This window comes from Limulus polyphemus, unplaced genomic scaffold, assembly GCF_000517525.1.
Source record: "Limulus polyphemus unplaced genomic scaffold, Limulus_polyphemus-2.1.2 Scaffold1014, whole genome shotgun sequence".
Classification (NCBI taxonomy): Eukaryota; Metazoa; Arthropoda; class Merostomata; order Xiphosura; family Limulidae; genus Limulus; species Limulus polyphemus.
In genome coordinates this window covers 241,419-257,385 of record NW_013666624.1, presented here as the reverse complement: position 1 = coordinate 257,385, position 15,967 = coordinate 241,419, and the positions used below count along the sequence as shown (strand labels likewise).

The following is a 15,967-nucleotide window of genomic DNA, read 5'->3' as shown; positions in this document are numbered from 1 at the left end:
TGGTAAAAGAGTAGCCCAAGAGTTGGCGGTGGGGGTTGTTGACTAGCTGCCTTCCATCTAGTCTATCACTGCTAAATTAGGGACTGCTAGCGCAGATAGCCCTCGTGTAGCTTTGCGCGAAATTCCAACCAAACCAAACACTTCGTATGTGATCGTTGTAGAAACTCCTCCCGTGGACGACCTTTCAACTAGTAATATTTGTGCTTAGGAATGAAAAACAAAAACAGGTGTACTATTATTGCCACTAGGGGCATTAACGATTACAGTACATAGAAAATAACCTTATTTTTTAATGGAACTTCCAGTAGGTACACCCTGGGAAATATATTTGAAATGGTATACTGTGATTAACCCCTCAAGTTATTCGGTTGTTAATATTAATCATTCTATACGTTAATCAATAATAGTGATCATTCCGCGTATTGATTCGTGGTACTGGTCATTCTACACAATCAGAAGTTAACATTAGCCCTTCACCATAGTAATTGGTACTATTGGTCACTTTCCAGGGGCAGGGTTGGAATACTCGGGCTGTGAATCCGAAGGTTCATGGTGTGCGTCTCGTCGACAATAAAACTCGATTCACACCTTGGTCCCTTGGGTGCGCTATAAGAACAATATTCAAGTCTCACTACTCGGTCAGATAAGAGTTAACGATGAGTCCTGTTGTCTACCTGCCTTCCCTCTACTCCAGGGATTTACAAACATTCTGAGCACAAGGATCTCTACAATATTTTGCATTCTGACCGAGTGGCCCACTCAATAAATTTATTGATACTGAATACCTTAACTGTGCTGTGTATTTCCTGTGGACCCCGTGGAGCCGCGGCCCCCAGGTTGTGAACCCCTGCTTTTGTCTATGAGTTCCAAATTAAAGATAGCTATAAGTGTAGCTTTACGAAAGAAATAATCATTTGGTGTTATTGGTCATTCTCTGCCTACATTAGTTGTCAGTATTAGTCACTAAAGCTCCACGTTAATTGACAATATTAGTCATTCTCTGCCTACCTTAGTTGTCAGTATTAGTCACTAAAGCTCCACGTTAATTGACAATATTAGTCATTCTCTGCAGATATTAATTTGTAGTTTTGTGTGTATTTAATAAATAAATGTGTATTTCACAATTATTTGTATTACATCAAAGGCGTAGAGGTCATGACTTAGCTCTGCACAGCCCTCACGCGATAATTATGTAAAAATGTAATATTTATATTATAGATGTAGGCACCAACAAACACATTGTTGCGCCATCAAAACTGTAAGAAAATGTTATGAAATTATACTGTTGTATAAATGGTATAATTTTACATTGTTTCGTTATAGTTCTGCTGGGGCAATAATGTACCTGTTGGTGCGTACATCTATATAAATAAAATAGTACCATCTGTTGTATTTCCACGTAACTACTTCGAAGGGTATGGATAGATCTTCACCAAAATTGGTATGGAGGTTCATGAAGTCCATGCGGGGATATATACAGATTTTCAGTTTTGTATATTGCGATTTTTATGGGCGTTTTTGTATTTTTTGTACCACTACATTTCTCCCCTGTTGATGGATCTTCACCGAGTTTGGCATAAAAATTTGTTAGGTTCGTGCGGAGATACATAGAAACTTGCGGTTTCATATTTTGTAGTTTTTATTGACGTATTTACAATTACATATAAGGGAAGCAACGTTTCATGTCCTCAGATAACCTTTGATTAATCATTTGCATAACTTTCCTCCAGGGGAGGGGTACTTCAGTTAGTCTATAATAAAAACGTTGTATTTTTAGCTGCGTCATAGCGGCTTATAGAATGGTTCTGACTTTGTAACGATCTGAAAAACATTTAAATTTTCATCTCTTACCAAAACAGAATTAATAAAAAAGTGCCTGGCCAGGACCTGATACTAATGTTAATGAACAATATTTCATAAATATCAATATAATTTCAAATAATGGAATCAGGAAAAAATAAAATAAAACCTGATTTCAAAAAATATTGTTAACACGATATTCCAAAATTACCTTTCAATATTAATAATATCGAGTGAATAATAATTCACTAACTGACTCGTGACTCTCTCCCTCTCTCAATGAAGTTCTGACAGGGTATTTATTCACTGAGTAGGTCATGAGAGTAAACCTCATGTGATCATAAATTTACATACTATTCTGCATCATTAATAGTATCTGTACATCACCGCTAAGGAAGCTGGTGTCGCTTTCATTATACATACATATATTTACTCAAAATACAAATGATTAGCTAGAAGGTGAGTTAGTGTTTTAAAGCAACTAAAAATTCATAGATAAACTAAACGATAGAAGGAAGTAATAATGGAACGATAAATACAACCATAATCATATATAACTTGCTATCTCACAAGTTTTTTAGGTACAAATATTTGGCTCATAGCCCCGTTATCTCTTGATCGATTTGAGATCTAATTACAATTTTAGACTCATATAGTCAAACCCTTTCGTTTGATATAATTGACCATGCTCAAGGTCTCGCAGATTAATTTACTCCAATACTGCATAAAATGATTTGAGGTAAGGCTGGTAAAGATCGTGATGAGTAATAAAATCGAATCGGGTATACGCGCGCCCCACACATGATTTTGTTTGTTTGTAATTATGCACAAAGCTACACAATGTTGAGTTCATATTATTGTGGTCTTCTCTAATGTCAAGTTCACGTTACTGTGGTCTTCTCTAATGTTGAGCTCACGTTACTGTGGTCTTCTCTAATGTTGAGTTCATGTTACTGTATCTTCTCTAATGCTGAGTTCACGTTACTGTGGTCTTCTCTAATGTTGAGTTCATGTTACTGTATCTTCTCTAATGCTGAGTACATGTTACTGTGGTATTCTCTAATGTTGAGTATATGTTACTGTGATCTTCTCTAATGTTGAGTTCATGTTACTGTGGTCTTCTCTAATGCTGAGTACATGTTACTGTGGTCTTCTCTAATGCTGAGTACATGTTACTGTGGTCTTCTCTAATGCTGCGTACATGTTACTGTGGTCTTCTCTAATGTTGAGTTCATGTTGCTGTCGTCTTCTCTAATGCTGAGTACATGTTACTGTCGTCTTCTCTAATGCTGAGTACATGTTACTGTGGTCTTCTCTAATGCTGCGTACATGTTACTGTGGTCTTCTCTAATGTTGAGTTCATGTTGCTGTGACCTTGGTGACTTATCCAGTCTCGTGAATTTAGTGGTTGCACTAACCAACGTTCTATATCAAGCACAAACCCCGAAATACACTAACGGGGGAAAAACCGCATGATACGCTGGCATATCATACAGTCTAGCGGTAATATGGGTGCGTTAATGATAATGAAGCTCAAGTAACAGTATTTCTCATACAAATATGTAATGTTGTTTTATCTTTGGAGTTGTGTGTAAACAGTGTCTGGATTTCAAAAAAACAAGCAAACAAACGCCAAATGCAGTACAAAGCGAAGGAAGTGCTAGGCCCTAAATTTCAATGTTAAGTATCACAAGTTAGATTTCTCTAAAAATTACATGTTTTAGAACAACTTGTATTTAACCGTTTCAACCTTTTTTTATGTCGATGATATAGAAATAGAAAAAATACAAATATTGCAAATTGGTGTTTGTCCGTATCATTTAGCGCTACCTAATGGGTCAGGCAATCTTAAACGACAGTCACAATTTATCAGAGCTTTTAACCATCTTACCTCATATTTCATTTGAATGAATATATATAAATAAAAGGGAATGTAAAATCCGGCCGAGGTATTTACAAAAGTTTTTGTGAAGGTTAACAAAAGATGGCGCTACCTTCAATGTAGGTAAGACAATCTTTCATTGGTTTATTTTCTTCGTGTGATGTCAAACTAGCTAGCTTTTGTGCTCATACAGCATATAATTAAAACTTAGTTGAAAGAAGGCAAGTAGTTTGAATTAAAGCCTTTATCCCTAGACGCATTTATGATCAATAATGGTAGATTCCACGATTTAGGTACTTCGTTCGATACATGACTGAACGTTTCTTCTAAAAGTGAATCTCTTCAGTCATTACTTTCGTCGTAGTTGCTGCCATAATATATGTAAGAAAATACTGGAATTTCAGACTTTTTCCCCTTTTTTATTAATTTCTTCTACCGGTTTCGTGACTTCGGGGGTCACTCTTCAGGAAAGAGTTTTACTGAGAATCTATAACAAAAAAAAAAACATACAAAGTTGAATCTTATTGACGTTTTGGTTACATATGTATATTACCATCCTTGTGAAATTTGCGCAACGTTACGTCACAACATTCCAATTTAATATTGCTTTAATAAATGACAAAAATGTTATTTCATAAGTTGGCTCGACATCGTCCAATAGCTTTGCAAGAACTTGTGTTTAATCAATCTGTCCAGTAGGGTGACTTGTTCTATAAACTGTAATGACTGATTAGAGTAGGTTTTATGATTGCCAGTTGATCATGGTTAATTGTTCGTTTGTTTGTTTGGTACTTAAGCACAAAGCTACGCAATGGGCTATCTGTGCTCTGCCCACCACAGGTATCGAAACCCGGTTTCTAGCGTTGTAAGTCCACAGACATCCCGCTGTGCCACTGGGGACGATCATCGTTTAAAAAAATCGTGTAAGCTAATTTATAAACAGTTTCTTTCAGGATTTCGCGCAAAGCTTCTCAAGGACTTGTTCACGATCATCCCTAATTTTCAACTCGTAGACTAGAAGGAGGTTGTGTTATTTTTTACAGCGCAATGCTACAAAATTTGCTGAGTTCTGTACACCGCAGGGAATCGAACACCAGATCTTAGCATTGCAATTCCATAAATCTTGAGTTGACCCATTGGGGGACGACTATAACGAAGGCAGCTATTCAAAACTACCCACCGACAACTCTTGGGTTGCTTCTGTCTGAGAGAAAAGTGGGTCACTCTTATAGTGTATTCACGGTCACAAAAGCACGGAACGCGTTTTTGCGACAACCATAAATCTTAGTAATTCCAGATCAGGTATAGAAATCACTGGGTCACACCTAGCGATTAGACACACAGCCTATATAAATAATTCGGAGCTTTGTGTTTTCATATGCAGGAAGTAGATAATGTATATTTTTCTCCGTATATCTTATATATGTTTACGTGTGTGCATGATGGACTTTTATGGTAGTATCTCAAAATTTTAAGGCAAGAAAAACAAAAAATATTTAAGTTAAAAATAGTTGTCACGTCTTCCGTCGTTGGGCGGATTCTTTGGTAAAAAGAACTCGAGTTTAATCAACGTAAGGATATCGAATTATTATTATTTTTTTCAATAACGTTTACTACGTTCACTTTGACGCAAGTTTTAGGCTTAAGTTCACAAATGTTTTCAATATAAACTCTGAAACTACTGTAGGCCTAGTACACTGATAGCGTTTAACAGAAACTTTCTTGATTGATAAAATATTACTGATTAGTTTATTAATGTACACCCATGTGTAGATATTAGTCTAAATTACTAGATTCATGACGTTTTCTTGAACTTTCTAGATATGCTAGGCCTTTTTATGAACTTATTTGATCTTAACGTCATGTGCCCTCTAGTAAACAGTTGAATAAAAAACAACAACCAAACAATGAAAATATAGTTTATAACAATAATAATTCTGACCCTATCAACGAAAATTCAAATCACGCAAATCAATCACCCATGTGATTTTTAACAACTACTTTTTTAAATGAAAAATTAAGAATTCCGTCGTCAAAGTTGGGATTGATAACAAACTTGATTCACTGTGGCAATAGCTCCGAAATATATATATGTATTTCGATATTCTGTGAGGACCGAATTAGAAAATGAATTTCTTTTTACATGTCATCTGCTTAATTGTTTAAATTACACATACATTATATATATATATATATTTCTTCTTATTTGATAGCCATCATTTCATGTGATTTTCATTGTATTGGTACTTCTTTACACCCTAAATGAAAATTCAAGATTTTATTTTGTTTGTGTTTTTTCTATTGAGGGGAACCGAACGTCAGATTTTAGCATTGTAAGCCCATTACCTTATCACTGACTAACCGGGGTAAAAAAGTAAAAAAAAAAAGAGAAAACAATATGTTTTTTATTGTAGGCATCAAAACCAGGTTTTGGCCAAGTTTCTAACTGTATCGGTCATTGTAAGTGTGGTCACTCAAATAGTGGCTCTCGTTTCTCTGTAATAGGATCAGACTTCCATTTTCTCATCACTTTGTATTAAGTTAAGTTTGTTATTTTAATAATATGTTGTCTTTCTTCTACTTTGGTATTACAAAAAGCGTAACTTAACTTGTAGTTGAGGTATATATATAGCATCTGCAAGTTAACAGAAACTAAGTTAGAACCCAACAAAATAACTGAAGATCTAGTGGAAAGTAAACCATAAACCGCCATTTACAATCACGTTCACCTGTTACCCTAAAAACCCACGAGCGAAAGCAAAGAAGAATGTGTTGCAACATGTCAACCACACTAAAAAGTAATAGTTTTATCAAATCAGTTGTTGAAACAAAACTAGCTTGGTAATTCGCTAGTTCTCGTGAATGACAGTAAAGTTAAAACTCAAATAAAATAATAAAAATAATAAATAAACAGTGTTATTAATTATTACCAGATATCTTGATCTGTAAATGAATTGAATGAAAATTTGATGATATCGGCCACTAATTATATGTGTTGTTTCCCCACACAATTTGATGAGCTGTGTGTGGTATTAGGCGAAAGGCTTAGTTGGCACTGGGTATGGTAGATATAGTGTGGTTGACATGTTGCAGCTGTGTGTGGTACTAGGCGAAAGGCTTAGTTGCACTGGGTATGATAGATACAGTGTGGTTGACATGTTGCATGATAGATATAGTGTGGTTGACATGTTGCATGATAGATATAACTGTTAAAAACTATTACCGAATCCGTATCTTTAAGTTATGGTTTTAGTTTGATCAATAACGTCTCTCACGTACGTGTGTTCTTCTCATCACGTCCGCTAGTGAGAATCCTAACAGTGAGGTTCAATAAGTCACATTCGCCTAGCACGTGATCACGCATGTTGTATTTATTATTCGTCTCTAAATTTGTACGTTGCTTTGTTCCATTTCAAGCAATTTGGTAGTCTGTTCCATATATCCAGAATTACATCTAGAACATCTAAATTCATATATAGATTTAGATGTTTTTAAATATGAAATTTTCTTCTTGTACTTAAAAACATTTGTATCCTATTTTTAGGTTTGAAAACTAATTCAACTACTGGAATTAGGGTAAGAACCTGTAAGTGTGTTATCTTATGATGTACTTTACTTACAAAAAAAAATTGCCCCCAATGGCACAGCGGCATGTCTGCGGACTTACAACGCTAGAATCCGGGTTTCGATACCCGTGATGGGCAGAGCACAGATAGCCAATTGTGTAGCTTAGTGCTTAATTACATACAAACTTTCAAAATTACTAATATAGGCAATAAAGTATAAATCAAACATATTACATTTCTGACATTAATTATAATAACACTAAGTTCATTAAATTAAAGAGAACCTACAGAGGCTAGAGAAACAAAATTATAGAATTATTTATTACAATTTTCAAAAAATAATATTTAAAGAAAATCATCAGTCAATTAATATTAGTCATCCGGAGTGAGGGGGAGGGGGAAGGGTGCAGAAGATAAGTTCCCCTGAAAGGACTGAAAACAACGGATATCGTGATATCAAAAGTAGTTAAAGGATGAGAAACAATAACTATGTAAACGGAGAAATGTTCAGAATTAATGTAAAACATTTTAAAAGGTAAAATATATATCTATCTAAAGAATGGTTATCAATACCAATTATCCAGCCTTTTGTTAAAACAGCAGAAGATACGTGTAAATGTCTAACAAGAACACTCCTACACAAAATCCATAACGTCTACTTTTGAAAGTTACAATTTCAAACGGGCTTGATATTTGTTGGGAAAAGAGTAGCCCAAAAGTTGGCTGTGGATGGTGTTGACTATCTGCCTTCCCTCTAGTCCATCACTGCAAAATTAGGGACGGCTAGCGCAGATAGCGCGAAATTCAAAACAAATTAGACAAATTAGTCACAAACGTCATCTCAAGGATTCCTACAATTTTATGAACGTCCGGCTTACTTTTGGATCTCTCTGATTATGAGTTGTTTCGACACAGTATCATTAAATACTTAAGTGCTAAAAAATAAAGCCATCAAATGAATTTTAGATTTTAATTGTTTGTTATGCACGAAGCTACACGATGGACTATTTGTGCTGTGCCAACCACGTGTATTGAAGCCCAATTTTTAGCGTCATAAGCTCTCGGACTTAGATCTATTAAGAAAATGAATATGCCCATTAATATATTATCATAGTTATTCCATTTTGGCTTAACAACTTTTTTTAATTTTTCAACAAGAAATCTACAGGCAAATAGGTGATCCAGATATGGAAAGCAACAGAATATTACGAGTTTTTCTTGATGCCTGTAGCAAACAGTTATCATACCAGCGTTGTGGTACAGGTACATTGCTGACGTTTTTATGGTTTCAGCAGTTAAGAAAACAAGAACACATTCTTGTAACACGTCAGCAATACACGACCAGAAATAAAATTAACACCTCAATTGAAAACAGACTGTCGCAGATCATTTCCATGTACAGAAAAACTCAATTCACAATCTATTGAAAATCGTGACAAATTAAAAACGATATCAAGTGAAACTCTGCCCATAACATCAGCTAAAAGACTGGAACTTTCTGTCATGGGATGGTTATCGTACTGAATCGCATTTACACCACATCCGATACGAAATAATTATTTCAGAGTTGAAATAAAGTGATAGAAATGTATTAAAAATTCATCGCAGAATGGCAAAAACCTGAAACAGTCGACCAAAAAATATCATTTAAACTGATGGAATAAATCAATCACAATACAAATTATCATTAAGATACGCCCCCCAGTGGCACAGCGGCATGTCTGCGGACTTACAACATTAGTTTGTTGTGAATTTCGCGCAAAGCTACATGAGGGCCCATCTGCGATAGTCGTCCCTAATCTAGCAGTGAAAGACTAGAGGGAAAGCAGCTAGTCATCACCACCCACCGCCAACTCTTGAGCTACTCTTTTACCAACGAATAGTGGGATTGATCGTTACTTTATAACGCCCCCACGGCTAAAAGGGCAAGCGTGTTTCGTGTGAAGGGGATTCGAACCCACGACCCGCAGATTGCGAGTCGAGCGCTCTAACCACCTGGCCTACAACGCTAGAAACTGGGTTTTTTATATCCGTTGTGGCAGAGCACAGATAACTCATTGTGTAATTTTGTGCTTAACTACAAACAAACAAGTTACGTGTTCACATTGCTGTCAGACATATCCAGCAGAAACAGGATGATCATGAAACGTAAGAAAATAATAAAAGTTTAAAATACAGGGAAATAATTTCAATTTATATTAAAGAAGTAAATCCATAAATAATAAATAGAATTATGTTCGTTATATTTATACTAATTAAAACGATAATATTTTTATATTTTATTCAGGATTTTACCTATATAAGGTAAAAAAATTGAAACTATATTGCACCAACTAGTGTTAGTAATACTAATTATTGGATAATAAAACCAACTGTAAGCTTGTGAATTAATGTAGTTCGATAAATGGTTGCAGAGAGGACTGAAATGTAATACGAGTTAAATGTACTTTTATCCCAAAGTAGCAGCTGGATTTGTAATACGAGTCCCTTGGTGGATCAGCGGTAAACTTACGGACTTATAACGGCTAAAATCGGGGATTATTCCCTGCGGTGGACAGAGTAAAGATAGCCTATAAACAACAACCTCCTCCTAGTCTACGAGTCGAAAATTAGGGATGGCTGTTAGAAGATAGACCTTGTGTAACTTTTCGCGAAATTCTTAAACAAACTCTATTTGTAAAACAAACAAAACAAACTTGTAACGCGAATTGATGTAATTCGATTTCTCATCGTCACAGATAGGGATAACTCTTCAACATGATTTGATTGGTAAGTAGCCAATAACAGTGCTTCGTCTGGAAAGTAAAAATGTATAAAATCAGCTGGAAACTTCGTTGGCATCTGTTATTACAAAATAGGGTCTATAAAGTAAAACCTGTTATTAATCTCCTATTACAGGAAAACAAAGAGGCTGAAAAAAAAAAAAACGTATCGCGAGAAACACTTGAGTTGTAACTCTGTAACAGCGTATCCTATCTTTGAATTATGGGATGTTTTAGAGGCCCAGCGAGCAGCCATTATTGTTCTTGAGGGCCTGATTATTCAAGTGAATTCGCAAAATGCCATAAAACCTACACCTTTATCCACGTGTATAGAGATAAGGAGTGATGAAGGAGGAAGATGTATAGAAAGGGTAATTTAATTTCATATATTCACTTACGGGTGGTTAGACGCGTTTGCATCGTCATGGTTAACTTAGTTCACATGGGTGCCTGTATGTGTCGTCTCGTGGATGTTGAGGGGCAACACCTAGTAGTCTGACCAGCAGTGTGCCTTGTTCTCGTTTAAGCTGCACGTGAATTCGTGTTTTTGTCTTCGTGACGAGAATGGAAGAGAATCCAAATATGTATTAGTTAGATAACGTGTGATAGAAAACAAAATATCTAGACACGTTTAAATATTTTTGGAACACGAGCCGCTAGAAGGCGCGAACGTCACTGTTTCAATTTTCAACTTCAACAAATGCCTGTTTCTAGTCCTAGTTAGTGGTTTGGGTTTTGATTCCATAATATTCCTTTGTGACTAACTCGTAATGACAACTTAGTTTTGATGTTGAAAGCAGCACTAACTTCTGTGTTGTCAGCGTTGCAAGTCCGAAGAAAGACAGTATCGGAAATTTCCACTGTTACAATAGTAACGTGATTAAGGCAGCTGTAATCTTATATAGCTCTGTGTGACGATATTAATTAGATCATAACGAAACCTTATCGCGTGGATTAACTTTACGAGCAAAGGTTCGTGATCATGTCCAATATTACTTCAGTTATTATTATTTGTGTGTGTCTGTGCATTTGAAGCCACGTGCTGTTTGACGTCATGACCGAACAGAAGAACAACACCGAATGTAATAAAGCACTAATTAAGGGTAAGTTTTAATGGTTTCGTATAGCAGCTATCATTTGTTTTGTCATTGGTTGTGAGTGGAACACGGTTATCAACCCCTGCTTTATCACCGTTGTAACTCACAATCATATATATATATAGAAATCCATAAAAGTACTTATTTATATTAAGTAGCCAGGGTCAATCGCCCCTGTTAATTTTACACGACTTCTTTACTTACTTTGATCTTATAATCTTCTACATTTCCCAATTTCTCAAACTCAAGCTTGTCTCCAAAGCTACGTATACAGAAAGAAAAAGAAAGTTTTCAGGTTATGTTAAAAAGTCTTCAATCATTTTTCTAAGGCTGGGGTCTGCAGGTAACTGAATTCTCCTAACGTGTGTCCCTTATATTTTTGTGGGCATTAAAAGCAGTGTTTTAACTGATAAATTCAACAACAGGGGAACACGATAGTTTGAAGTGACACTATAGTTATTTAAAGACGAAACCGATAAATACTTTTTATAGTACTTTATTTGTACATTTTAACTGTATACAACAATATATAATTATTTAATTTCTGTAGTGCATATTGGTGTATAGAAGACGTATTAATACTACAAATAAACGACCTTATAAACTGAACTGTCAATTTCGGTTTGTGTTTTAGTAAACGCTCTTGAAGAAGCTGTAAAGCGAACCGTTGAGTATCTAATCAAATAAAAACAATATTTTGGTGTTATAAGGTCATTTATTTCTAGCAGTATATAATTTTTGACCTAGGTTGGGCTATGTAACCCAGTTGACCACCAGTACTGAGCGAATGGTGTAAATAGCATTGATGTAAAACTTGACATCAGTGCAGTTGAAATTTCGCTTTGGTGGAGGTTAATGAATGTGTATTATACAAAGAGAGATAAAATTGTTGGTAGTTTTATTGTAGTTTCTCGTCATACCGCTCGTCGCTTAGTTTTAATAAAACCATTGTGATATATATGTTTAGGATTGTAAGGTACTAACCTATAGATTACCCTAGAAGTCCTAATATAAAAAAAATTCTCTTCGTTACACCTTAAACAAAAACAAGTAAAAACAAGTTAACCGTATGGATGACATCACGGTCAATGAATAGATTAGGAAATGCATAGGCATGTACGGTTGAACATTCAATAATAGATTTCATTTTCACTCAGTGACGCAAAAACAGGTAGAACAAATAATGTCAATAGTACCGATGAAAAGGATCAACAACGTGAGGAAGAACAGAGTCGACCGAGTTGAACAAACCCACGCAAAATTTCCTTGTTTTGTGCATTTTTAGATAGGGGTTTGTATTGTGTATGACGGAACTCCGGTTTATAAGCACGTTCTTTTGGTCGGCCAACCATGACAAGTTTGAGTCAAACTTGAGGATAGCTAATCCGAACTTTAGCCAAACTACCCACGTGACAAGCCAGTTACTTCCTCGTGATACCTGTACAGGGTAAACTAAAACCAAGAATAACGCGATTTCGAAATTGATTGTTTCATGTACGAACCTCGCTAGCGTTACCATGGGTACTAATACTCACATAAACAATTTCCCGAACAATACGCAAACACTGACACATATGACAATGATATTTCTCTACGCAAAAATATCTTCTTCACACAAAACATCGTTACTGAAACTCGTTTACAAATTACGCTGTGTTTTTATTGTTTCCTAAGTTAAACCACTTCAATTTCTATGGGAATTGTTTTAACCATCGAAATGTAATACAATATGTTGGTTTAACCTCCAACTTTTACACTATTTTATGCTCCGAGAACTTCAAACAAATGTTTCCTGAGAAATAAAAACGTCGGAAACTCTCAAGAGTCGAAACATCCATTATTCGTTAGAACAGAAGAGATTCCTTGCTGAATTTAATGTCTATTATTCTCCAAAACAAATAATATTTTAATAAAACTAAAGCGCACATCTTCCATATAAAAAATACCTTTCACCACTTTGATAATCCACCAAGCTAAGTCGTCCACTGCTTTCCAAAACAATCGGAATCTTTTCGCAGAACCAAAACGTCCACCATTTTCCTGAACTAAATCGTCCACTGCTCTCCAAAACAGAATCAGAATCCCCTCACAGAACCAAAATATCCACCATACTCCAGAACTAAGTCTTCCACTGCTCTCCAAAACAGAATCAGAATCCCCTCACAGAACCAAAATATCCACCATACTCCAGAACTAAGTCTTCCACTGCTCTCCAAAACAGAATCAGAATCCCCTCACAGAACCAAAATATCCACCATACTCCAGAACTAAGTCGTCCACTGCTCTTCAAAACAAAACCAGAATATCCCCAAAACGTTCTTCACTTTTCGTAAAAATGTTTTTTAACATCAGAATAAGCACTGCTGTAACAATAACGGGTGTTTTAATAGCAACATAAGCTTAAAAAAAAGATAATCAAATGAGGGAATAAGGACAGTACTTCTTATCTGGCGATCTTTGAACTATCTTCGTCACATCTGTGTTTTTGTACTTTTACTTGTTCATTTTCCACTTCAGTCAACACATCCCATCTACACCAGACATCCCATTACCAGGATGTACAAAGAATAAATATGTACGACATAAACCGTGCAACTATAGCGCCCTCTTCCTTTCAAACATGTTTTACTCTTTTAATAATTCCTGTCATGTATCTCAGTTCCTGCAAATTAAATTTCTCGCCATCTGTCCTTCACATTATCCCTTCTTATCGCTATCTCTTCTGGTGTTTCGTCTTCTTCCTTCTTTATAATTACTTCCTTTTTTTTTTTTGGTTCACTGTTATTATTTGGTCTCTTTAATTTATAGCAGAGCGAGTAAAATATGAACATTTTTCACTTGGGCAAGAGATGATCAGTAATTAATGAAATTTATAAGCCCGAGTTGCTGTGGAAAAAGTGGAATGGATTTCGTTTAATGCCCCATCTATCGGCCAATTCCTTTGGTAGACAAAATGTTATCGGCAATTTAAATCCGTCTTGGCTCCGTCCAGTAGTGAAAAAAATCTAGTTGTGAATTGCCACTATCTTTTTCTGCTGGAAGTTAATGTCTGGTAATCAAAATGATTAATTGTCTAGTTGGTAGCAAAAATTGTCAGTACTTCAATTCAGACATTACTACATGCATAATACTGACAATTGTTGACGGTATAACAGATAGCACCATTTCCCCATGTTTCATCTGTTGTTTTTTCAAATGGTTTGTTTGGTTTGTTTTGAAATTCGCGCAAAGCTACACGAGGGCTATCTGCGCTAGCCGTCCCTAATTTAGCAGTGAAAGACTAGAGGGAAGGCGGTTATTCATCACTACCCACCGCCAACTCTTGGGCTACTCTCTTTCCAACGAATAGTCACATTATAATGCCGCTACGGCTGAAAGGGTGAAAATGTTTAGTGGGTTGGGAATTCGAACCCGCGACCCTCAGATTGCGAGTCAAGCGCCCTGACCACCTGGCCATGCCGGGCCCTTTTCGACTGATTAGGGTGACTAGATTTCCAGACCGAAAAACCGGGACAGCCCATCTCTTGACTCTAATGGTTATTGCATATTTGAATGCCCCCCAGTGGCACAGCGGTATGTCTGCGGACTTACAACGCTAGAATCCGGGTTTCGATACCCGTGGTGGGCAGAGCACAGATAGCCCTTGTGTAGCTTTGTGCATAATTAAAAACAAACAAACGATGTTCATCATTTTTATGTTGTTTTTTGTGTGTGTGTGTGTGTGAAAAAATAATAATATTTACTTACGGGAATGAAGAATACTTTGTAGGTTAAACAAGGAGATTTTGAATTGTAAGAACTTAAGAGTGAAAGTAAAGAAGAATAGAAATATGTCAGTCACATTATAGTAAGTGCAGAAGAAGCCTTTAGCCCAATACCAGGGCTCATCAGGCCAGATTAGTCTCTATCTGTCCTAACTATTTTTTATATTAAAAATAGGCTTATGAATTATTAAACTGTTGAGTCGAAAGTGAAAAAACAAGATGTTTTGTTTATAACAGAAATGCTCCTTGGTGGCTCAGCAGTACTTCTGGGGGCTTATGACTCCAAAAAATCGGGTTTCGGTACCGGTTGTGGGCTGAGCACAGATATTTTGCTTGTTTGTTATGAATTTCGCGCAAAGCTACACAAGGGCTATCTGCGCTAGCCGTCCCTAGTTTAGCAGTGTAAGACTAGAGCACAGATAGTCCATTGTGTAAATTTGTGTTCAATAGCAAGTAAAACTTACAACAGAAATAAAACTGCGAAATTTCATTCTAGCATTAGCACGTCATATTTTGCTCAGAGTTTAACTTGTTTAGTAATCTTATTTAATAGTAGTAATAAATGAATTCCAATGACAGTGATGTTAGTCAACTACAAGTTATTATAATGTTTGTTTTATCTATCTCCTGTCTTGACCTTCATTACATATCATTCTTTAGGGTTGGGCATGAACAGAAATACACATTACAGCTTGTGTTCACTGAATGGATTAAACTGTATTAAAACCTCAATAATTATTGGCATTATGGCGTTGTTTTAAACACAATGCTTTCAGTGTAAATTAATTAATATTGTACATGTTAGTAAGATGAAAAATACATTAATTTCCAAGTAAAATAACAAGATAAGAGTAATTATTTTTGTTTGTACTAAGGCTATTGATCAAAAACTAGACCTGTTGTTCACCTCTTGAGATTGCATGTACTTCGTAATCCTCAAATAAATGTCCGTCAATAACTAATATTTAATATCCTCTTTTATTCGAAGCAGCTTGACGTAGTACTACTCTCAGTATTACTTTTATGTAGAGTATGGCGGAATATCCGTGCATTTTGAGGTTCTTTACACTGTAATTTGATTTTTCTTTTTTTTTTT

General features: G+C 35.7%; 1 protein-coding gene across 3 annotated transcripts in view; it reads left to right on the top strand.

Annotated features, from left to right (window-relative positions):
• LOC106461704 (kazrin-like) overlaps positions 1-15,967 on the top strand; it is a 143,373-nt gene that overhangs the window by 18,925 nt on the left and 108,481 nt on the right. For 2 of the 3 annotated variants that reach the window (XM_022388728.1, XM_022388727.1), the window contains exon 1: positions 11,061-11,113. The exons of the other annotated variant lie outside the window; for it this stretch is intronic. In XM_022388728.1, coding sequence (XP_022244436.1) covers positions 11,065-11,113 — 49 coding nt within the window. In that variant the 5' untranslated portion in view covers positions 11,061-11,064. Of the gene's footprint in view, positions 1-11,060; positions 11,114-15,967 lie in introns of those variants that run through there. 3 annotated transcript variants of the gene reach the window in all.